The sequence below is a fragment of the Oxyura jamaicensis genome, chromosome 2, assembly GCF_011077185.1.
Source record: "Oxyura jamaicensis isolate SHBP4307 breed ruddy duck chromosome 2, BPBGC_Ojam_1.0, whole genome shotgun sequence".
Lineage (NCBI taxonomy): Eukaryota > Metazoa > Chordata > Aves > Anseriformes > Anatidae > Oxyura > Oxyura jamaicensis.
The window spans coordinates 135655054-135680943 of NC_048894.1; the positions used below are offsets into that span (position 1 = coordinate 135655054).

Genomic DNA, 25890 nt, shown 5'->3' on the forward strand with positions numbered 1-25890 from the left:
TTTGACTTAACATCACAAAACGTCTGAAACAGATATTTCATGAGGATAGCTGCCATAGCTTCCAAGCATAGCTAGCTTTCTGAGGATGAATGAGGAATGCTCCACGTGTTGGTAATATAAATAAATTTTGTTTGGCTTACATATTTCTGCTTCATTGCATTTTCTCATAATATTTTACAATGTAAAACATGAAATAATACAAAGAAAAGTCTTTGCAATCTTATTTTAATGGTGTCTAATCTAAAATACTCTGTGTCAGTTATTAGTTTTATGGGATCTGGAATATTTTAAATGCTTGATTTCTGATGAGGCAAACTCTGTGAGTGGTTATCAGGGTTAAAATGTTGTATATTATCACATCTGATCCATCTGTGAACAACGGCATTTTCAAAGTACAGCAAGACATAAAGGACAGTTGCATAAAACTTTTTTGGAGATAAATCTTTGGAATATGTATCTTTTTCCCCATAAAATGTATCCTGTATCTGCATAACTAAGCTTAAGTATTTATCTTTTATCCTGTACCCTACTGTAGTAGTATTTACTCTCAATGATGGTTGGTATGTCTGAGACAAAGATACGAGATGAGTAAGAATGCGTTTAAGAAGTCACCTGCTGTATGATAGTAGGCAAGCAGACTTAAAAGAAAGCAGTAAGTTCCTAAAATAAATGTTTAGCAGTAAACAGCCTAACAGAACAAATATGTGAAAATTTCACTTTGAACCTCATTGTGACGAACAAGACTAAATCAATTTTCATCTTCAATAGAGTGGTCAGAGTGGTTTTGGTTTTGTGGCTAATTGAAGAATGGTCAATTATTTCCCACTAACTTGTTTAACAGTACTAAGAACCGTGTTTAACTACCCATGCATAATGTAGTCTCCTTTATACTTCTACATTATAGAGATAGCTCAGCTCTCTTATTTGGAAGAGAAACATAGGAGTTTGCGTTTTCAGATTCAGGGAGGTGACAGAATGCAGTTTAGCAAGTATTACGGACCCCGGATTTACCATGGGTACTCTGGTGGTCAGCAAAATTAAACTAGCATGAAATATTCTGGAATACATAGCAAAGGAAAGAGATGCTTCTCATTTACAAAAGTACATTTTAGAAGAGCTGGAAGGGACAAGGCAGATGTTTTGTGCCTGATGCATGCTGCTCCTGAGAAGTGTGTCACCTCTGTAGCTTTTGAAAAGAACACTCATTTCCATCTTGGAAAATCAGCTCCATCCTATGGTCTTAGAATTGTCAGCAACACGTGAAATTGTCTTATCCACTTCTCATCTTTTTCCAAAAAGTCTGTATTTCAGTGTTGTCCCTAGTACTCATATTCAGAATTAATACCAAAAAGTAGGCATAAGGATCAAATAGGAAAATATAAAACAGATCTGAGTGTTGTTTGAAAGATATTTGGTTACTTTGCTTTTAAACTGACAAAGATGTGTCTCAATTTTTGCTGTGCTGTTGTGATTCCATCTGGATGGTGTGCTTTGTGAAGAAACCACAGTCTAACTTGACATGAATTTGTAATTTGCATGGGGAATTTAAGCAGAAATTACATCCGTCTGTTGTTTGTTGTTCTTGTTTCCCCCCTGCCATGTGATCTGGCATAATTATAAATTGATACAACTCTAGGACATCGCATTACTCATAATAACAAAATAAAGCAGATTAGTACTGTACATTATATTTAGCATGAAAAATATCTTAACCTTTTAATGATTCACTTGTGCAAATTTCTGGCAATTAGGGTAGTATGGCACAAAACATTGCTTCTTGATGTTAATGAGTACAAGTTAAGTAAGAGTGGTATTTAAAGATGCCTTGTTAAATGAAAGATGGGCCATATGACTCATCTGCCTGGCTGGGCTTATTATGACTTTAGTTCACTACAAACAAGTAGAAATATGAATGCTGTAATTCAGCACAGACAGACATGGATTTCCTTGACATTGTAAATTACGTCCTTGTGTCAGTGGAAATGTGGCAGAGGAGAAGAAATGAAGACAATATAGTACTGGACAAGTACAAATACTCTTACTTTTGTAGCTTATTTATTTTTTTCTTTCAATTTAATTTCAGGTCTTTCTTCCTCATCAGTCATAGTAGGTTGCCACTGTTGTACAAGTAATAAGTTACTGCAGAAATAACAGATAGCAGCAACATGGTGATTTTACTATGGTGCAGATAATTAAGTCATATCCCTGCATAACTGCATTATTTGTATCACTCTCAAGTATTTCTGTAGAGCCCAGTATTGCAGTGTCTGATTTTTAAAAAGAGTCATAGGCTATATCAGCTGTTGAGAGCTTTATCAGAAAGTAAGAGCTGCCATGTTGGGTTGACCAAAGCACAGTCTAACCCTGTCTCCTGTTTCTGACAGCATTCCTTGAATAGATGTTTAGGAAGAGTGTATTTGCCCAACTGCAGTTAGAGTAAGCTCAGCCACATAAATTATTAATGCAACCCTTTTTTTCATTTTATCAAGTATTTTTCTGGAGAGACTCTCACAGTCCTCATCTATTGCTCCCTTTGTATGATTTTTCCAAAACGCTTCCAAGAGCTGAGAGCCAAATATCATCCAGCAGTTTCAGTGCCTCCATTGGTGCCGGGGTACCTGCCACCCTCCAGTACATCCCACAGAACCTGCCTGGTTTAGGCTGGGATAGAAGCCTCCCAGAGGAATCACCAGCATCCTCACTCCCAAAGAAGGCACCCATCAATGTGCTCACTGCTTTTAATGGTGGCCAGGACTTACATTTAATCCTAGGCTGGAAATAGACCTGGTTTTCCTTTACAATAAAGACTCCCTACCATGATGAAGAGTAATGAAATAAAAGAGTACTGAAAAAAAAGTGTAAGTCAGACTCCAGATCTTCGTGTACAACACTACAACTAAAGTCTTTGCCCAGTGCTTAGTTGTGTGACCTGGTTCCTGAGGAGGGCTCTTATGTATAGACAGTATAAATAACTTTAAAAAACTGAAATATTGGAACTGCCACTTTCTTTCAGAAAGGTGGTTTAATAATTCTGGAAGGATTCCCATCGCATCTGTTCTGTACAGACTCCTACACCCTTCCTTAGCAGTACCTGAGTGCCCTCCAATAGGGTTTTAAGTATTTCATACTTTTTCTCTTGTTGTCTTCACGAGGGGAGAAAGAAATACATGTAGTGAAGTGTCTTGCCTTGGTGGAGACTTCTGCAGTTTGTTGTTTTAAATCTATCTGTCACTCTACGCTTTTCTGAGGGAAAGGTCGAAGACACGCACCTTGCATTTGTCATGCGAGTTTTTGAGACTGATGTTGGCCCTTTGTTCTGGCCTCATTTCATTCATTTGGACTAGTCTCTGCCAAAAATATAGGTACCATGACCACAAGGTTACAGTTTTTTATCCAGTTGAATTAAGTGACTGTAAATGGCAGGTAATTATTTTGGAATAGAAGTATTGAAAGCAATCTCCCGGGAAAGCAAATACATGTTGTAATTAGCAGATAAAGAGATACTAGGCAAAATTCAAATTTGCTTTAGTAACTTTGTTACCATCATTGGAGGCATTAATCTGTTATGAATTTATTTAAAACTGTATTAGAGAATGCATTTTTACAATATTCCTGCATGTTTTTATTGCTGCCTTAATGATGTTTACAGTACTTACTAAATTCCTGGTGCACATGCCATATACTGCTTTAACATTAACATTTAACTTTAGGAAAGGTTTGACCTTATGGAAGATATTAATCATCAGTGTTTCCTATGGTTTCCTTTTTGTGTTTGCTACCTAGAAAATTTGCTATTTTGCCCAAGGTTGGTCTGCATAAAAACAGGACTTTCTGAAATTTGCTAATACAAATATTCTTTGCTGATGCTGACACGAGGTTTATCCTGTAATTTACTAAAGACTTACTTTCTCCAAGAAGCAAATATCCAAAAACTTTCTTGTCACTTTCAGGTAAAATGATTCTTCCCCAGAAAATATTGGCTCCTCAAAACCAGAGTTTTCAGAAAACTCATGGATTTCAACATTCTGATTATTTCCCAATACACTAAATACTCTGGTGAAATGTGAGATGTGTTTGTGAGTGATTTGAACCAAACACATCCAGGACTTGCATATGGATTCTTTTATCCCAATGAAATGTGTTGACCATTTGGCTATTAACTGTACTCAGGAAATATTCTCTGTAATCAGAAGTTAAAACTAGTGCTTTTTGGTTTGATCACTACTGTCCTGTTGTGCCCTTGCTCTCTCTCCTCTATTTCCATCCTCTTGTCTTACCTTCAAAAGACACGGGAGGCTCTTGACATGGGAGGCTCTTGGCTTTTTATGTTGTGTTTGAGCTGGAGATAGCACCACAAGCTGTTGGACGTGAGGCCTTCTTGTGGACACTAACACATAATAAACTTCATTAATGCCACCTGATCTTTGTGGAGAAGTCTGATGGCTTTCTTTTTGATTTGAATTGAAACAGAACACAGAAGAATAATTGAAGCTTTTCAGGATTCGGAAATTATTTCCTGTCCAGTGTCACTGCTGGTCTTCTCTCTGGATGCCTTGTTTCATGATGAATGTGGGCTGTGTTTAGCAAATTAACAAAAAGCATGATATTTTTTTCTATGTTCTATTAGTTTAAATTTGTGCAATAACAATGCCTAAAAAGCAAGAAAGGTTTAAAGAAGAGAAACAAGAAAATGAGCAGAAAACAATTTGTTTTAGTTATGAATACAGGGTTATTTCAGCAAAGGGAAAAACACAACTGCACAGGATGCAGAGAGATGAAAAAAGAGTCTCTGAAGCTTCAAACCCTTGGTCAAAAACCTCCTTGCTTTTTGAGTACTTATTTTAAGAATTCTTTGACCTCCATGTCATTTTGTTGTCCTTCATCTTGATTTAGGCAAATAACCTAATGTGGAGATCTCTGTTTAGGAGACTGGGCTGATAGTACTATTTTAACATTCTGCCGTGAATCACCAAGTTGAGAAATGGAAGAAACGAATAAAAAGAGAAGGGTTCAGTTACAAAACACCGACAGAAAATAATTGCGCTGTATTCTTCGGAATTGCAGTTAACAGCCTCCTTGATTGTATTCACCACAGGGAAGCTAATATAATTATACAATTATATTTTATACCAGTTCTGGGTCAGCAGGATTTCATAATTCTTAATTTAGAAGTGTCATACTGCTACTGAAAGCTGCAGAGAAAATCAGATTTTGCTAAAACACAAAGAACTGTTGATTCCTTACCCTGCCTGAAGCAGGGAGGACACGGAATCAGTCATGGCAGTGTGTCTCTTGGCTGCCTGATCTTAGTTCCATCTTAGCAAATTTCGTACACATACGCTGTTTAGAGAACTTCTTTGTATCTTTTCTCCCTTTTCTCGCCCTCATAGAAGTAGCAGAGCTGCCGTCTGAAACTTCTGAATTGGTGGGGTGTCTGCCTGTACTGTCCAGAGGGAAACATTAGGCTTCCTGTATTACATCATGTACACAAAATGAACAGCAAGTCAACAGATGAAGTCTGTAGACTTGTTTTAATATTTATTTAGTACAGTGCCTCCACAACTGTCGCTTCTTTTGCCTTAAAAATGATGTTGCTCATCATTTAGGCCTTATGAAAGAAAAAAATCAGTAACTAAATGTATATAATAACTATTTTTAAACAGTGGAGAGAGAGAGAGGGGGGCATTTATCACAGAATCGCAGAATCATCTAGGTGGGAAGAGACCTCCAAGATCACCGAGTCCAACCTCTGACCTAACACTAACAAGTCCTCCACTAACCCATATTCCTAAGCTCTACATCTAAACGTCTTTTAAAGACCTCCAGGGATGGTGACTCCACCACTTCCCTGGGCAGCCTATTCCAGTGACTAACAACCCGTTCAGTAAAGAAGTTCTTCCTAATATCCAACCTAAACCTCCCCTGGAGCAACTTTAGCCCATTCCCCCTCGTCCTGTCACCAGGCACGTGGGAGAATAGACCAACCCTCACCTCGCTACAGCCTCCTTTCAGGTAGCTGTAGAGTTTTATACACATACATACACATACAGACATGCATTCTAAGTCTATTATCTGTAAGCTTCATCTGTGAAGCTGGCCCCAGTATGTATGGGAATGGCCTCCAAGGCCAAACGGGCAATACAGGTGTCCTTCATCCTCAAAGTGAATATTCAGTCCTTGGAGGAACCCCTTCTGCCAGTTCTGTCACTGTGCAAGGCTGACGGGAGTCACTAAAAGGAGACCTCTTTTGAGGACAGCTGTTCCTCTGCCTTCATATTCCAGACTGACCACAGGCCCTCAGTACTTTGGCATGTTGTGCTGTAGGAAAGCTGGGATCCTTCTATCCAAACACCCTGCAGAAAACCATCACCTCCTGTTGGCTCACCATTACGAACTTTCTCCTCAGTGACTTAACATTGCACCTCTTACCTGGACCAGAACCTAAGCTTTCTGTGTAAAAACAAGAAACATTAAAGATCTCCGTGCTGTGCTAACTTCTAAAGTGTTACTGATGTATTTTAATCAATTTGTTCTTGAAAGTTACAGAAGTAGTCATTTGCTTGCTGAAAACGCATACATCAGGAAAAATCATCTTTGATTTAAACCACAACCTGTAATTAGAAGATACTGGCAGCGTTGCCTGTTTTCCAATGAAAACCTGAAACTTTTCAAAAAGGGATCAGTCATTCAGAGTCACAGGGAGTGTTTGACACCCCTGTATTTGAACAGTAAAAGGCTTTAAGGTACGGCATGTTTTCCAGGAAGACCACTTCTCTTTGACAAGCCTCTTTGTTAAATAAAAAAAAAATTTCCAAAGACAAGGCTACAGGTAATCGGATGCGTACCTTGCTTAGCGTGCTGCTGTCTTCAGAGCTGCCTGCTTTTTCTTGTACATCATCCCTGGGAACACAACAGTCCTGAATGACGATCTCTGTGACTGCTGGCAAGTGGTTGCAGAGGAAACAGCAGCGGTATTGTACAGGGCAAGACGTGCTAGTAGCATGTTTGTAGTGAGTGAAATGCTAATAAGTACATGACCAAATGCTCTCCAAGCCTGTTGAAGTTACTGGACTTCTGTTGTTGGCTTCTCAGAGGTCACTACCCTGTAACTCTAAAATTAGAGAACAACCCATAAAATCCTTGGACTGTTTTTATGGACAGCTTTCCCTCAAGGTGTGGCAGGAAAAGCATGGTCAATGTTCATACCTTATCATCTATCAAAAGTGGTGCTAATCTTCATCCTTACAGCAACTTTCTCCCATAGAATGACGTGGTAATTTACAAAGATTTCTAACTCTCAGTGTTCCTGATTTTCCATGTCCTCATTCAAAAAGGGTCTGAGTGGTATAATTGTGCTCATAGCTGTGTTTATGACATGTGGATGCTGGCGCGTCTCTGCTCCCTAACAGCTGGTCTGCTTTTTCCTGTATTTTTATTTATGCTGTTGGCTTCATTAAACAATCTTGATCCTAAACAGCAACTCAAAAATGCACTACACCATGTTTATATGTTATTAAATCCTTACGAATATTATCTGTTGTTTTTTGTTGTTGTTGTTGTTGTTGTTTTCTTTTCCAGCTGTCACATCCACTTAGGTGTTTACAGTGTTTTCTCTTGATTTTCTCATAGTCCAAGTTGTCAGCCTAACAAACTTGGGTGTCGATGTAAGCACACTTCTGAGTACTGCAAGCGGGATGGCTGTCGTTGCACCATAAGTTTTGCATCATGGTCGTTGCCTTGCTATATTTGGCTTCAAACTGCTCTGAGTCAAATCCTGGAATACAAGTGTTGGTGTTTCCTAAGGTGTAAATCAATAACAGAAAGCTGAAAACGTACTGTCAGATTAACTGATGTCCCTTATTACTGGAACAAATTAACCATTAGTCGAGGACAGTGCTCTGCCATTAAAGACTTCAGTATTTTCTCTGTAAAGTGATGATTTTTTCTCAGGGAATTAAAAATAAAACCAGTAATGGGGACAAGTTATAACACTGTTTTAAATAGCCCCAGATTACCAAAGGCTTGTAGGGTAGCTGTTCCTTCCCTTATCCTTACAGGTATCTCACTGCTTTCGCAAGGTAGGAGGAATTGCCATTAGTGACTCAGGTTGGTCATGAGATGTTGGAGTCTAGTTTAGCATCTGGTAAGACTTAGGGGATTTTGAGGGAATAAGTAGCTACCTGTATGACTGGCATTCCCAGCCATCAGCTGCAGATGGTACATGTTTCTCACCAACTGAAGGACCAGTAATTGTTTGTCGTGTGCATAGCAAGGTGTTTTTTTCTTAACTGAAAGAATTTTACTGCAATTTCATGTTTTCAAGTGTTTACCTGAGAGATGACAAACACCTAGATTTTGGTTTTGTTTGACAGATGAAAAAAATCATTTTCTAGCTAAAACAGAATTTAAAGAAATTAAAATTTAAAAAAATCGGATAAGCATAGGCAAGGATATATGTCTATTTGCATATTCAATAAAAATAGCAACCGGTAAAAAGCCAAGTTACCCGTGCAATATTTACTGTAATGTTTCATTTAGATATTTAGCCAAAGAGCTAAACACGATAAGATAAAGAGAAGTGACCTATTCTGTGACCAAGGCAGAGGAAGATAAAGGATAAAAGTCTTTTTTGAAGTTCAGAGAATTAGGCAGCAGGTTACACCTCCGAGATACCATTTTCTGGTATGGGCTAAGAGAAGTAGCACAGTACCAGGATGCAGAAAATGGGATTACTCTCTGAAAAAAAAAAAAAAAAAAAAAAAAGTGTACTGAGTTTAAAATGCTTGTTTAAATGATGCATTCAGTATGGGGAAAAAATGAAAGAAACAGCTGAGCCTACAGTTATGTTATAAAATCTTCCCGTTTTGTTCTCCTGTTCCCTTGAATTAGCCAAGGGAGCACGGTACTGTCTCAGCCTGCTTTGATAAGTGCCAGTTATCCCTGCACCATAACGTGCAAAGGACAAAGGATGCATCTTCCCTGTAGCATACTTCTCAGTGTGTATTTCTTTCTGTATAAGCAGGAATGCTAATAAACATATACAAAAGCAGGTATAGTGAAAGCAACTCCCCCCACCCCACCCCCCTTTTTTTTTTAAATTACAATACCCTAATTTCTTACTTCACGGTGAATAGATTTAAAATTAATCCTATCTTCCCGTAGACAAAATAGGGATAAAACTTTCTCAAGGACACATGGTACTTCAAGTAGTTGTGACCTGTTTCTTTTCTGTCCCCTAACGAGTCTAGTTTCTTTCCCAAGAGCATTTTGTTTTCGTGTCACTCCCGCACGTTCTAAGAACTGAACAGCTTTCTTCCAGAGCAAGAATATGGTGTAACGTATCGTGGGTGGTTTGCTTTCTCAGTTTCACATTAAAAACACATGTGAACATTTATATGAGAAAGAAAACAATCGAAGCCTGCAGTAATAATACCAGCAGATTATGAAGTTTTGCTATTCAGATTTATTACACAAAGATGGTTTACATTCTGAAATACTCTTTCTGTTGTACCTGCAATTTTTTAACGTCATTGGTCCCATTTATAGTAGAGTGTTTTTCTTGGCCAGCTTCTCTCCCACCACATCGAAAGAGCCAGCAAATCACGATTTCATGTTGAGACTCATGACCTGTAGTACTGCGTTTGATGGTAGGCTTAGATGTATCCTAGTTCCTTACACGTACTCCTTGAAAAACTTTAGGTTATTTTTCATTGTATAATAAATGGTGATTGCCAGTTTGGTTGCAGTGTTATTTTCACCTTGATTTCCAGTAGTCAGATAGGTGGATAGATAGATTGGTTATTTTAAGTTATTAGAACATTGATGGTTGCTTCTTCTTTTGCGAAGATTTGATAATAATTCTATTAATTGCTGTTTCTAAGTTAGAAATGAATTAGTAGCCTCTGCTATGTTAGAGCATAGTTAACTCTAAAGAGAAGAGTCCAGGTAAGGAAGAGCATAAAACACAACTCTTCACAAATTCTATAAAGAACCTCTGAAAACTTGCTGGGCCAGATTTTGATACTTGTGCAATATTCACAGCCACCTGTACTTCCTACGTGGTTTTACGTCAAAAAAAAATGTGAATAAATTCTTTACTGAACATTAGGCTTGTATAACCTGCTAATGACATGGATCTGTTACTCGTCGGTATCACGTATCTCTTGTAGTGACTTTTTTGTACTAACCCCATGACAGCCATAAAGTTGTAGAATCAGGTCTGGGCACAGGAGTAAAGTCTACAGTCCCCTACAGTACGAGTAGGTTCTCTTAGTCACATTCAAGGTAGTCTGAAGTATAATTTTTTTTTTTTTCAGCCTGACCTGGCCTATTTTACTTCGCAAAAAATGTTATGTAGCTCTCAAATAGAGGGAAACTTTCCTTTGTGTAAAGTCTGTAAGTGCTTTATTCCAATTAGAGCTTTGCGTTTGAGTGCTCTGGGTGTACGAGAGGCAAATGAATGGCTCTGGATGCTAAGTTTTATTCTTTAAGCTAAAAAGAATCTACCAGGTGTAGACTAAAAGCAAATGTTATTATGCCATTTATACATGAAAACATAACATTTCATGCTTCCTGTACGGGCTTACCTTGCAAAACACTAACTTCCCTTAAAACAGACATGGCTCCTTCAGGTCAGGCGGAACGCTGGCGTTTCAGTCCTCTAAATGAAGTCAGTTGACTACATGGTATAATGAAAATTAAATGTTTCTGAAGAGGCAGCAGCTGTTTTTGTCAAGTGGGATGTCCTTCACAGTCTAAGCAAGCTTTGCATGCGTCTAATTTTAAAGCCGACCGGACTGCATACCCTCCCCTCTGCACCAGAATTTCTGGAGTTGCGGCTCTGAGAAGGAAGTGAGAGCTGCAAGTGAAAGCTGAGATATGGTGGGAGTGACTTACCCAACTGGTATTTAGGGACAGGGTTTAGTGGGTGACATTGCTAGTAGGGTGATGGTTGGACCAGATGATCTTGGAGGTCTTTTCCAAACTTAATGATTCTATGATTTTATTTCCTAAGTTCCCAAGTAGCTGGGGACAGCTGGCCAGTCATGTTGTAGCTTCTACAAATTATTAATGCCTCATAACTGAACTTGAACTGTTTTGATGTTTTCATACAGAAATATTAGACCCCTTCATTTATGCTTATGTATTTACAATCACAGGAAGCATTTCTCTGATCCTTAAACAAATGTATGTTATGCTGTCACAGTGACTTGTAGAATCCAATACATGCTGCCACTTAAGACAGAAATCACAAACCCATCTGTTCCTTCCTTACATGTATAGGAAAATATCTCCAACTTCGATATCGTCATGGAGTCTGATGAGGGCACCTTCAAGCCATCTGGGCTGGCTTTTACTGGAAATGCTAAAGCTCGTGACATCATCAAAGAGATCATGGCTCTGCTGCTGCCTATCAACATTACAGATGTTTTCGACAACGCAGATGGAACAGACATCGATTACTGGATGAGGGACGGGGTGCCCGGTGAGAGCACTTTGCAAATAAAACCTTTTCCATGCAGTGGCACATGGGGAGGGAGTTCCTGCAGCGCGCTGGCAGTTTGGTGTTTTGAAGATAGTAGGAAGCACTTCCCCTCAAGGAATAATATTTACTGTAGATAAAATGCAGCAGTGTTAAAAGGTAGCCAACAAAAATAGGATATAATGGGTATTTGAGCTTCAGTTTAATAATGGTATAGATTATACGTAGCATAACATGCCTAAAATCTTCTTTTAGGCTTTAAGGATTTATAATAATTAATCCCAGACTGGTGGTTTATAAATAGTAAACTAAGGCAGAGGGGAATTCTCCAATGCAAAACAAATAACTTTTTTATTATTACCATTTCAACTTTGAAATACAGGGCTCTTTTCCACTGTTTTATATTTATATGAAGAAACAATGTTTTTGAGACTTGCCATTTAAAATGTTATGGGACATTAAGGTGTGCTAAAGAGGTAAAATTCTGCAAAGTTCAAATTGTTTTAGGGATTTATTCAGAGTATTATATCTGTGTCCTGCTAAGGAGCAGCTTGTTGGTGAAGAGGCTTGCAAGCTGGGAGAGAGGTCCCCCACTGGCAGCCCCCCCAGCCAGGAGACCCCATGCTGCACAGGGCTTTACAGAGCATGAGAGTCCCAATTAGAGGCCAGCCTGGGTAAAGCCTTAGTGAATTTCCATGGTAGTTTCCACTCTGGAATAATATTGCAAAGAAAAAAGTTTCGTAACACTGATACTTAAAAAAATATGGTCAGTTTAAAATTTTTAAGGTTCTTTTTTTTTGGTGCTTTATGACTGAAGTAGGCTGGTGCATTTCTCATGCTAGTTTTACTGGTGGTTAATATATGCTTGGAATGTCTTAGTAGTTGATTAACTGAGTTGTTTCTTACCTGCTCTTTTTCTTACCTGGTCTTGTGGAAGACACGGTGAGTTGTGGATGTTACTCTTTTTCTCCCTTCTTCTTGCTCACGTTGGGTGTACCAAGATACCATAACACTGACTACCTCAATAAAGGGATGGAAGTCTAATTTTCAAAGAGAAATTTCTATGCTGGACAAGAAATATGGATGAAAGGGTATTGCTGAACAGCCAGAGATTCATCTTCAGTTGGCGTGCTGTTTTGCAGATGATGTTCTAGCTGTTCAGTGCGATGTCATACAGCTGTGACATGGATGTGCACTCATGTTCCTAGGCCCTGCTTGTGCATCTCACATGTGCATTAGGACCTTGTGCTGGGTTGAGAGACTGTAAGCATTGCTGAGAGGCTGTAGCTGTGACGTGCATTGTCCTCCATAGCCTGCAAGTGCCTATGCAAAGACACGTGGTCCAGAATTTCAGACTAACGTGTCTACACTGTCTACACTCATCTGGTACTCAGAAAATGAAGTGTGTCAGGAGAATTTCCTAGGTAAGACACCGGAACAGCACATTAGGGATGTCACAGAGAGTAACTGGGGACTTCCACTGTAATTCCAGCCAGAGGGTGATGGATCATGGAAGAAGATACTAAATAATGGTGTTCAGCTGTGTGCGGTAAGACCCTGCTCTCAGGAACAGGACCCAGGAAAAGAGGGAGCCCAGATCTCTCCGCATGGTTCTCAGTGGCCAGATAAGACTCTGGTGTCTTCAGAAAGGATAAGCTATGAAAAATACCCTACCCCATTAGCTCACTTTACACCGTAGGTCTTAGAAGATAAATACACCAGCACTGAGATGTCTTGTTTTAAAATGAATATGATTTGCTTTCCCATTAAAAATTTGGCACATTAATTGATTGTGGGGTGGGTTTTTTTGCTCTCTGAAGCTTTGATTCATTTAACTTCCTGTTAAGCAAATAACAAAGTGTTCTTACAGCATAAGGAACAGTGATTCTATTTTCCCCACTGAGCCCTGATGGAAAGGAATTAATTCCACTAAAAACGTTTCTGCTGCTTTGGATTGTATTTCATACTGTACCAGGCAGAAGTCTAAGACATCTTGTAATCTTCACGCCTTGTCTGCAGTATTCTCACTGCTCGAATGAGTCCTTATGGTATATAATAACATTGGAACAAATTGAACAGCTTCTATAATTTTGTCCAATTCAAACAAGCAGTCAAGTGTTGACACTTCATCAATTTTATTTAAATATTTTCTTGAAAGTACACTTGGTGGCTTTCTTTCTGCAACAGTTAGAGAAAATATGGTGTACTTCTTGAACAATACAAATGGTTTCTGACATCATTTCTCTAGCATTTTGCTCTTTTACTATATTAAATGGATTCTCAGATTCAACTTTTTAGATACTATTAAAATTCTGCTCCTCCTGCTCCATTTGGTGGAAAGATCCACAGAGCACAACAGTACGTGTGGCTTTCAGAGCTGTTTGTAGCTGCTTCTGAGACAGCCACAGCGACTCCAGCTCCTCACTCTCTGCAATTTCCAACATTTTTATTTTTAATGGGCATGGAGTGAAACGTCCTTTGTAATGTTTCTTGATTTTTTTGCAAGAAAAAGGTGGTGACTACTCTGAGAATTTAGGATGAAAGAGGCCAGATGAGTTCAGAGCACTTTGCAAACCATAGAATGAAGCTTCACAAACATCCCTAAAGTACAAGCAAGGTGATCTGCACCAAACACATTTTAATGCTTTGTGTCTGCAGGGTATTAAATACATTTCCATCAGTGGCCTTTACATTTGATTATTTTGAGAAGAGTTCAACCCAGCAAAGAGTCTGTAGCTGTGTTTTTGTAATGATAGCCAGTTTTTGGCTACTGAAAATATTTGTTTAGCATTTGTTTTGCTTTTTCATGAAGCAGACATCAAATGAAATTGTTTTTTTGTGGTGATGTATTTTATGCTGTGGTTTTACATTTCAAGGTGATCATTGATCCTAAGACCACTTCTTTATTAATTATGCAATTAACTTCCTCGGTTTTCTTTTTAAGGGTTCAATTATGTATTTGTTTTCAGTTCGGCATGCATCTAAACTGTTGCACATACAGGTGTTCCTTTCCAACACTGTGATCTAATCAAGCTTGGCCAGGATTTGCAAATATTCTCCAAGTAGGGAGACAGGTTGATTGCTTGTTTTGTTTTTGGTTTTGGCTTGGTTTGGCTTCTGTACATGCTTTTTCACGGCAGGCTTGTTCAGTGTCTGAAAGGGTTAAAAAGCCATTAAGCCAGCCCAGCTAGACCAGCACCCCAATATTTTTGTTAAAAAAACAAGACCCAGTGATGACAAGGCTGCTTCTAAAGTAATTTAAACCAGTTCCTAAGGTAATAGCATTGTGGCTGGGGCAGCTGTCCCTGCAAGCTTTCAGAAATTGAGAAGGGGGAATAAGGTGATTATGTTTGTGTTATGGTACCCAAGGAACACTAGTTCAGCTTCAGGTACCAGAGCAGAAGAAAACAGGTGCTGTCCCATTTTGGCAAAGGGAAAGGTGCTATGATGAAGTACTTCCAGAGGGTTGGTTCAAGGGTGCAAGTTCTGCAAGGCTTGTAAGGGAGGTTATCTGTTGCTACAGTGCATCTGACGGGAACACTTGTCAGTGAGGAGCTGAGCTGTATTTGAGACCAAGCTGACCCAGGACATCAAACAACTCTCAGAAGGCATGTGGCAACTCATCTATTTAAAATTCAACCAGGGACCTAAAGGTGAAACTTCCTTTTACGGTGTCAGTCTGGACCTTGCTGGTTGTTCCTGTCTGTCTGTCTCCACAGTGATGGGGTCTTGCTTTTTTGTTACATTACATGAGAGGAGGAATTATTCTTCCAGAAATGAATAAACCAGTAGTTCATCTAACTTTAATGTTTCTACAAAAATCAAAAATTCATTGCTAACCCAATCTATTAGTCATTTTCCCCGAGCTGGCAAACAAATACTGTCATACATCATTTCTCCCATTTTTATATTTTTCTAGTGCTTCTTTATTACCTCCATATAAAATAAGATTTATTTTGGTCCTTGGATGCTGGACTTCTACATGCACTATTTCCTTTCTTATCACGTAAGAGGTCAAGTCCTTCAGTTCCTCTCCTTTTCCAGACCCTTGCCCCGTGTCCATCCCATCCCCACATGTCCTTGTCGCACCCAACACCAGCACGTGCCTGCCTGCGTGCTTGAGCCAAGCCTGATCTTCTGCATAGTGACAGCCAGAGGCATGAATGAGAAAGCGGTGTAACGGGAAAACACTCTGACTTGGGCTTGCCAGCTGGACACAGAGTTGGGTAGGCTGTCTACTTCCCAAATTCTAAGTGGGTAGACTCCATTAACTCTTGGCTGTATCACTGTTTGGAAGTAATCCTTTGATGCTTGAAGTCTTGTCCCTCAGCATACCTGCTTCGTAGTCTCTGCAGACTTGGACAATCTTTGGATCCAGTTTCTAAGCTTCTTTTTATAGACAGAAGAACAGAAACTGTAAGAAAAAGGAAGAAAAATCAGATTCTCATAGGCTAGGACTTAACAGACCAGTGCTGAAGAGCCTCTGTTTTGACTGTGCAGGGGCAGTGAATGTTTCATTTTACAAAGATCTTCCTATAACATGAGGGAAAGAAAAATAGGTTTCCTGAAAAAATGCAGACATTAAGCATCACTTCCTCACTTCGATCTGTAATATTTGTGTGATTTGTGATCCAAGCTGTTTAGTGCAGAGCATCCAATGAAGAGCTCCAGTTATTTCATCAAGTGACTAACACAAGTGGAATGTCTCCTGCTTGCTCATGGAGCAAAAAGCTGAACAAATCTAAACGCTACTCATGAAATTAGCTTACCCATCATATCCAAGTACTTAGATCATTTTAGATACTCCATAGGTGCTGCGTTCCTGTACTTGCTGAGTTCCAGTGTGTTGAAGCACACCACTGCCACCAGGGGCCCGCCACCACGTGCCTGATTCGCTTTTGTGTGGAAATGAAGGGGAAGGGACTTAAAGTATGCATCTGTGTCTTGCCTGAGTCCGGATCTCAGTAAGTCTGAGATAGATCTACCAGCACTGTTGTACGATAATTAGCAAAATCATATTGCTTTTTCCAGGTCATTCGTTTCCTTTTAAATATTTTATCATTTCAAAGGGAAATGCAGCGAATGAGTGTGTTCCTCTGCAGAAGTCAAATTTTCTGCAACTTGGGAGGTATTAAATTAAACCAGTATGCTAAGAGAACAATTTTAATTGCTTGGCACTTAAAGAACCTACTATAAGAGCTACAGCTATTAGAACCATTTAAAATCTTGATTGCAGTTCGAACCGTGTGTATTAATCTGTAAAATAATTCATCTATGCTCTAATTTGTCATTGTTCCATAAAAATAGGCTTTTCAAATTAGAAATTGCTCTAGAGTAATTAAATGAATTTAATATACTGCAAATTTTTACGAAGGTGGATACCTTAAAACGCTCATAGTTTAGCATAATATCTCAGTTACATTAGCCTTTCATATGACCTTTTCTACTTTTAATAAAGTTAATAAAGTCTTTAAGGCTAATCGTTTAATGAAAGGACTAGTCTGTAGATTATGGTATGTTTTCTTACTAGCTGTGCTATATATGACTACCAGACAAGCTTGATCATACTTTACATACAGTTCTTTCCACCTTTGTTCTTCTTGGACTTGATTCTCATTTTGGCATATTGGAATATTGAACTACTTCTAATAATTAGCAGGAAGCATCAGAATTGCAAGTTTGCTTGTTTGATGTAGACTAGACACAAGACATGCAAATACTCAGCTGGGATAATACTGCTGGAGAGAGGGATTGCGTTAGGAGATCAGGCGTAGTGCCCAAATGCAAATTTTGCTGGTAGTTTTAACAGGGCTCCTATAATCTGTTTCTCATTAGAGCATGTACATTTCTAATACGAGGGCACAGGGTGGTTCTGTTAGAGCAAAAATAATGTGTCATTTTGGGGGCAAAATATTTCATGATTACAGCTAATACTTGAAAACTGGTCATTCACACTAATTTTACCACAAATTAAGGCTACTTATAAATGAATTTTCTTAAGTCCACTTTAAATATGAGCTCCCACTGTATAGTAATAAATTTTAAGAGTAGTTTATTAGAGATGGATAGAAATATTCAGAAGAGAAGGTCAACTCAAGCAAGGGTGAATGCTGCTATTACTAGCAGGTAGTATTAAGCGGTTTTACTACATGCAATATAAGAGGCATTTAACCGAGAGCAAGATCACAAAAGAACTGTAGGAAGACCTGGCAGTCTAGAAATTGTACCTTACAGTGAGAATGTTAAAATCTCTTTCAGCTTATGCAAAGGTATGCCAGTTTATGCAAAATGATGATTCAGCCACAGCATACGTATTAGGCTGGGAATAGATTTTTCTAATGACACCACCTTTTTGCCTTGTTTTAAAAAATACTTCATTAGCAATTCAGTCCGAGTCCAAAAAATTTCCAAGTGAAAGAAAGCAAACACCTAGCTGTAAGGTTAGAATAGCTACAGAAGCCACTTGCAGTCGTGGTGGATTTCTCTATCATTTTGAATGTGTAAAACAAGACTTGGATGTCCTTCAAAAAGTAAAGGGTAATTCAAGCAGGAGGAATGGTTCTGAGGCAGTAGTTACAAGGGGAGGTTCTGTGCCATGTGCTATTCAGAAGAGTTGATTAGATGGTAATGGGTCTTCCTGGCCTTAAAAAATCTGTAGATCTGCCAGTAAATTTCATGAGCACTTTCCATAGAGAAATGCTCCTTCCTATTTAAATCTCACTTATTTCAAGCAGCATAGATTTTTCAATATCAAAAGCTCTTGTCTTTAGTTTGAACAACATTTAGGTGGTCCCAGCTACAATTAAAAATACGGAACTATTGTTAATTTGCCAATTCCAGAAGAAATTTGAATAGTCAAATAACAAAATATTTCCAAAGCTTTTCCATTGGCGAACAGCTTGAATTTCTTTATTTCTATGGAGTATCGTTTCTTCAGTATCTGTGATGCATTTTATTTGACAATGTTTTCTTAGTTGTCATAAGCTCCGAATTGCTTCACATTGGCTTAGCAGCTGATACTACATAGCACTTATATTTATTTTTCAAAAAGCTGAGGCAAGGCAGCTTTAAAATAATTTCATATGAGTCTTACAGTAAATCAGCTAGAAACACTGGCATTTAGATTGTGTTTTATAAATCTGTAAGAAGTATTTTTTTCCAGCTCAGCACTCTACAAATACTAAATGATGCCATTAATATAGTAATTAAAAGTGAAATTAAGGTGTTTCAAACAAAATCATAAATTCTAATGGGTCTTGCACTTTTTGGCTAGTGGACTTATTTTTCTTAAAGATGTTTGGACACTGTTACTTCTGTGAATATCAAATGGTTGATTTTATTTCCTAGTTTTAGTTGCTTGCTCTTCAGAAGTTACAGGCGGTGTTACATGGGGTAAAAGTCCCCATCATTATCTAAGTTCCTCCTCTAAACAGACAAAATTCATAAAATTTTCAAAAATCATCAATAAATTTGTTCCTGCCACTCACCTTTCTTTAGCAGGAGAACATGTTCTGTCTCAGAAAAGAAACACTGAAAAATATCTGACTGTGAATCTCATTTGCTTTTGGGGTGTGGTTGTTGTTTTTTTTTTTTCTGGCTTTGTCTCTGAGGGGCATATTAATTCTCTATTGTTTACTGCTTCAGAAAGCTGAATTCTGTTTCTGTGGGTGGGAATATTCTTCTCATATGGAAGCATTTGCCATTTGTTGATCCTAAAAAATCAAGTGTCCTACATTAGCACACAGAGCTCAGTGTTAACATGTTAAATATGCAGTTTGGAAGTACAAGTTACTTAAGCCTTATTCCTAGAACTGTCCTCAATTTCACCGAAGCTCCAGCAAATAATGAAGCAAATAGGAAAAAAAGGGGTTTAATTTGTGTTTTGTAAGGAAGCTGGAGGTGGAAAAGTGTTTGCCAATGAAAAAGTGTGAAAGTTAGATGTGATTCTCTCCACTTTTTTCTTTTCTTTCTGGAATTTGACTGTATAAAAAATGAGATACATTCACAAGGTGGAAATGTAGGGGGATTTCTAGCCAAATGTGTAATGACTGGATGGTTGTTCAGAACAGCAGCAGCAATATCTGTGGATTTCTGGATTTCATTCCTGGAAGACAGACTGTAATGGCATCAATATTAAAAGCTGAATAAAAAATAAACTGTTCAGTAGTTGAGCATTCCAGGAAGACCACTTGTAAACTACTCCTGATGGGAAGGGCACAGGTTAAAAGGATTAAGATCTGGCTTGCAGCTCTCAAAGTAGTTTCCTACATGAAGTCATATGATGAGTGTTTCTAATAGGATTCTTCAGGGATTGGTACATCCTCAAGTATTCAGAGTTTCCATCAGTGGTTTGGAATCAAGTTTAAAATCACAACTTATTTAAAAAGTGCACAAAACACAGCTGACGTAAATACTATTGGGATGATGAGAACAAGCTATCTGTGATATCTGGGCAGGGCTTTATTTTTAGAAGGCTTTTTTTTTCTTTTCCCTTGGTAAAACAGACCCAACCTGATCCAAGGTGTGCTTACTTGATGCCTGCTTTAAAGAAGAAAGGAATTTCCTTCAGGTGTCTCTTTCTTCATTGCCCACAGAGAGATCCCAGGGGACTAGCTTAGAGTAGATACCAGATATGCAGGCTGTTGATGTTAGGTGTGATGAATGTCAGCTCAAGAGAAGTTTTAGAGAATTATTTTGGTTGAGCAGGATGTTTGGAAGTCACACTGTCCAATCTTCTGCTCCAAGCAGGACTGTCTTCAAAATTAGATAACATTGCTCAGGGCCTTATCCATCTTGTGAAAATATCTGAAGTAGAGATCCCACAGCCTCCCTGAGCAACTTGTTACATTGCTTAAACACCTTTATTGTGGGGAGGTAAAAAAAAAAAAAAAAAAGGAGGGGGGGGAGTTAGGTCAGGTCTAGTTGGAATCTTTCCCGTCCCTATTGCCTCTTCTCTTTTCTATGTGCCATTCTGAGAAAACTTTGACTCCATCTTAATCACTCCTTAGCCAGTGGAAGACAGGAAGGGGGTGCCCCTTGGCCCTCTCTTCTCCACTCTAAATAAACCCATTTCCCTGAGCCTCTCTTTATATTCATGTGCTTTAGTCCTCTGGTCATGTCAGTAAGAGTGCACTCTGTCCAGATGATTCACATCTTTCTTGTACTGGAGGCCCCCCAGAGGATGCAATATTTAGAATAATGGCTTTCTTTGACCTGTTGGCTACCCCGTTGCTCATGTAGCCCCATGTGTTACCTTCATTGCCTCAACATCTCACTGATGACATGTTCAGGGTGACCTGTTGAACTTCCTTAGGTCCTTCTCAGGCCACTCCTCCTGGGTTTTGATCTCTCTGAGCTTCCTGCATATGAGCTGCTCCTTCCACAAACTTAACGAAGATGCATTCCATCCCTGCTGTCCAGGTCACTGCTGAAGATGTGAAGAGTATTGACCTGGTATAGACCCCTGAGTACCACTCATATCCAGCCACCAGTTGGCCCTCAAGCTGTGGATGATTATCCTTGGAGCGCAGTAGTCTGGTCAGTTTTCCACCTACTTTTATCCCACCCCTCCAATCCATAATTTTCCTGAGGACAGAGGTTGGTTACTTTCCCCAACTCTTAGTTCTCTAGATCCTGCTGTTTGTTTTTTTTAACAATGGGCATATTTGCCTTTTTCCAGTCACTGGGGACTTGTCCTGATTGACACAACATTTCCAAGATGATAGAGAGCAACCTCTCAGAGACATTGACCAACTCCCCCCTGCAGCCCATCCAGTCCCATTAATTTGTATATGTCCCATTTACTTAAACGATCCCTAATTTGGGCTTCCAATGCCATCAGTAGTGCCTGTTCCCCTTCCCTCCTTACTCTGCTACCAGGCAGAGACCTGAAAGTTATTTTAAAATAAACCACACCGATTACCTTCTTACTATTCTTTCATTACTCATTATAACTAATATTGCTAACTATAGCACTTTTTTTTTTTTTTTTTTTTTTTTTTTTTTTTCCCAAGCAATCTGAAAGTTTTACATGGAAAGAAAGCTGTAAAGACATCCTGGCTGACTGTGCAAAGCATGTTGTCCATTTAAACCAAGTATGGTTTTGATCCAGGATCAGGAAGCTTTTCAGTGACAGAGCTTTAGATTTTATTCAGAAAGCTCATCCCCTCCTTAAGCAGCAAGCACATTTCACTTTCATTTACAGGTGGCGTTTTAGGTGTAAATGTCTGAGATTTCTGAAGAGTGCTTTTAGTAGTAGACCTAGCTGAACAAATACAGAGCTCAGAAAACATTTACAGAGACATCTTCCTCAGAGGAGCAAGTTCAAAATTACTTCAGTGGTAGTCCAGGAAATCTGTAACATTTATAAACTTCAGAATCGCAACCCTTCTAACTATTTGTCCTCAAAACGGATTTTACAGATTTGGTCTGCAGTGCTGCTGAATTTCTGAGGAGCAGAATTTATTGAGCACCATGAATCTTTTTGACCAATTTTTCCCCCTGGATCTCTCTCTTTCCAGTGATGTCATGTGTGTTTTCATATAATAATTCCAGTCAATTCAGCCGTGGAAGAGTCACAGAAAAACACTAATTTTGAAAGAAACAGAACACACTTTTGTATTTTGCAAATCCATGAGAAAGGACTGTGGGCTGCATAGGACTGCAAGGCAGAAGGTTATTGTTCTCACTGACATAAGCTGCTGTTCTCCCCAGTTTCATGCTTCCTCAGTTTCTTTAATGATAACAGCTACCTGAGAGGTGCTGAGGAGCTGCTTTTGTCTGTAAGGTGCAATAAAGAAAAAGGAGTCTTCATTACCTTCCTTAATAATTAAGCGGGTCCATCTTCAGCTTGAATCATCAGATCTTGCATTTATTTAGCACAAGAATAGCTCTCCTGATCAACTAGAGTGAGTGCATGTAAAGAAAATAGCAACTTATGTGGAAAGAGCTTCCTACAGATGTATTTTAGGGGCACATAAACAAATCTGTCAGCAAGGACAAAGCGTGCACCTAAATGTGAGCAGCAGTTTATTCAAGTCCTCCATCCGAAGAGCCAGAAAACCTCATTAAGAATTATTATCCATCAGGGCCTCTCTGCTCTCGGCTATTTGCAGCGCCTGTGACAGAGCGCTGTCTCAATCACCATGTAGGGCTTGGAAATCCACCAAAGAAAATGGGCACTTTTCCTGTTGCTTAGCTGGCTAAACTGGATTTTAAAACAGTTCAGTTCCATTAACCATATTAAACCCAAGCAATGACCTTCTGGGACAGCAGAATTTCTGTCGCTGTTGCTGCTGTTTTTAAGGAAAGCTACAGTAAAGAAATAGCTGGAAGCAGGGATGTTCAGACTCTGGTCTCCAGACTCCTGAGGGATCATGGCTTACTCCTAAAAATGTACAACTTCATCTGTGGATAAGAAGTGGGCAGGTTTGTTGTCAGTGGGCTTGGTTATCCATTTGTTGTTGGTGGGCATCATCCGTGTGTAAGAAAATGTTTATGCATATTAAAACTGGAAGCAGTTGAAAGCTACTGATGTGGCATTGTGGAGGAAAAAAAAAAAAAACGTTTAGCAGTTTGGTTTCTCAAAGGGTAGGTTCTCCATCCCTACTAGCAGAGACATGAGGGTTTAGAGAGTTGGCATTTTACAGCTATCCTGAACTCCCTCGGGATGGGTAACTTGCAAATACGTCACCGGCTGGAAGCTACTGGAAGCAGCTTGCAGAAGTAAATTATAGATACCAGACAGAAAAATTAAAATTGTTTTTATATCTGAGGACAGAGGTTGTTGTGAAGAATCATGGAGTGGTGTTACCAGAACGAGGGATGTCTGGATTGCCTGTCTCCTTCCCCAATCCCCGAAGTGGAGTGCTGCATGCAAGGTCCACTTGGGCTGGTGATCCTGAATTTCTCTCCACCTTGCAGGCCAAAATTGTCTGGAGTCATGGATCAAGACAAGAGCCAGATAAAGTTCAGTAGCCTGTAGTTATTTTAGAAATGCATACAAACAGATGAGATTTCAAAGAACCACGGGGCTTGCAAGAATGTCACAAGAGATCCTCTAAACATCCTTTCCAGCACAGTCTCACTGATGCCTGGGTTGTTTCTTTCACGTTTGTTTGTGCTGTTCTTGAAGAGCTACTATCATGGAAAGAGTCTCACCAGCCCGTCTGTCACCGTGCTTAGGGAGGTTTTTCTAGTACCTAATCTAACTCTGTCCTGCTGTAATTTAAGTGCATTAGTTCTTTCTCTCCATTATGAAACCAGAGACGTGGTTATTTCTTTCCTTTTGCAGCAGGCTTTTGTGTGAAGTTGATTTTTCCCTTTTGTGGTGTTTTATACTTGCCCTTGCTGAACAACAGCCTGTTGTTTTTTTTTACAAGCATCTCCACTTTATGAAGATCACTTAGCAAGTTCTCCTCTTGCCCTCAGTGATGCTGCTGTACGTCCCTGCCTGATGTCACCCCCGTAGCACAGGCAGACTCTAGTCCATCTTTTTGGTCTATGGGAAAAATACCAAACAACCTGTGGTGCCCCACTTCATACATCCTTCCATTCTTCTCTGTCCACAAGTACACTGTCCACCCTTGTAATATACAGCATTTTCTCTGCCTCTTGTGGCATTATCATTAATAATGGAAATGAACTGGACAGTGGCATGGGGCCTAAACGTGGAACTGGACGACCCCCTGGTTCGGCACCCTGGCCTGAAAATATTCCTGATGGAAGGCATCCCATGTGGGCAGTCCCAGGCAAGGACTGGCTTGTCCTCCTGCCTAACACCGTGGAGCCTGTGGAGCTAGGTCCACAAGAATAGGCAGAGGAACCCATGGAAGTGGATCCACCTCGGCCACATCAGACCTGGGACTACCCCGGCAAGTCTTTGCTCTGTGCCATCAGAGAACACCAACAGCTACGCAGCAGGGCCCGACAAGCTCCCTACTTGTCGTCGCTCAGGTTCCATCCCAGGTATTAGCTTGGAGCCACCAAACACCCGGCTATAAAGAACTCTTGCCGATTCTCGGGGGTTGTGTGAGTGCTTCTTTCCCATCCGCCAGCCCCTGTGCGAGAGGTGGCAGCCCTTCTGCACAGAACCTCGAGGAAGAGCACAAGAGAGGACCCAGCTTCCCTCGGGCTGCTGCATTGGGGTGACAGGAGGAGTCCCCAAGGGCCAACACGCACCTTTAACATTTGTCAAAAGAAACCGAGGGGTGAAAATAGTAGTGTGTAAGCAATTATAGGTGGCTCATTTCTTACATTAGGAGTGAGTTTTTCTATCTGAGTAATTGGTAACGACAGACATGGAGAAGGCTGAGTTATTCAGCAACTTCTTTGCCTCCGTCTGCACTGGTAGGTGGGCTTCCCAAGTCTTTCATTTCCCTGAACCCATAGATGGAGGCTGGGGGATCAAAGTCCCACCCACTGTAAGTGAAGAGCACATTTGAGACCACCTGATGAATCTAAACAGGTACAAGTCTGTGGGACCTGATGACATGAATCTCAGGGTCCTGAGGGAACTGGCTGATGGAGTTGCCAAGCCTCTCTCCATCATAGCTGAAAAGTCCTGGCAGTTGGGTGATGTCCATGGTGAGTGGAAAAATGGAAACGTCATGCCCCTACTCTTCAACAACGAAAACCAAGAATTGGACAAAGAGCACTACTCTTCAACAGTTAAAACAATTAGGACACATTCCTTCTTAGAAAGAGCAGTCAAGCATTAGGACAGGTTGCCCAGGGAAGTGGTGGAGTCACCGTCCCTGGGGGCATTCAAGGAAGGGTTGGACGTGGTGCTTAGGGATATGGTTTAGTGGGTGACATTGGTGGTAGGGGAATGGTTGGTCCGAATGATCTTGAAGTGCTTTTCCAACCTTAATTTTTCTATTATTCTATGATTCTATATTAAATCTCTTCTAGTGTCCTCAGAGATCAACATAACTTTGAGCTTTTGTACGTGTTTTATGGGATCAGAAAGTAAGTTCAAAGGGAGCCATCATGTATATCAAGGACACAGACTAAGGTGCTGGATCATACTATATTCTAGTAGCATCTGGATGTCACAGTGCTTTTATGACTGACACTAAAAGTATTGATCCTAAATTTATGTTTCAGTGTTCTTTCACATGCAGGATGCATTGCAGAAGTAGTTTCTTTAAGTAGGTTAGGTCTTTAAGTTCTTAAGGAAATAATGATATTGTAAAATGTTGATTTGTATAAACATCTATTTTGATGAGATTGTAATAGAAAATAACAGAGTGGTGAGTTACACTAACAACAAATATTTAGTTAAAATCTTGAGCAAAGATAGAAACTTTTTTTTTTTAAGTATTTGTTTCACATATGTATCAAGTCATACAAAAACGTGCATGATTAGACTTTATGATTGGTTTTACTGCTTTATTTCACTTCGTGAG

At 39.6% G+C, this 25890-nt stretch overlaps 1 protein-coding gene across 2 annotated transcripts in view; it reads left to right on the forward strand.

Annotated features, from left to right (window-relative positions):
* The window catches only part of CPQ (carboxypeptidase Q), a 168757-nt gene that overhangs the window by 122295 nt on the left and 20572 nt on the right, over positions 1-25890 (forward strand). For both annotated transcript variants that reach the window (XM_035318298.1, XM_035318299.1), the window contains one exon: positions 11284-11485. In XM_035318298.1, the coding sequence (XP_035174189.1) occupies positions 11284-11485 (202 nt within the window). The remainder of the gene's footprint in view (positions 1-11283; positions 11486-25890) is intronic.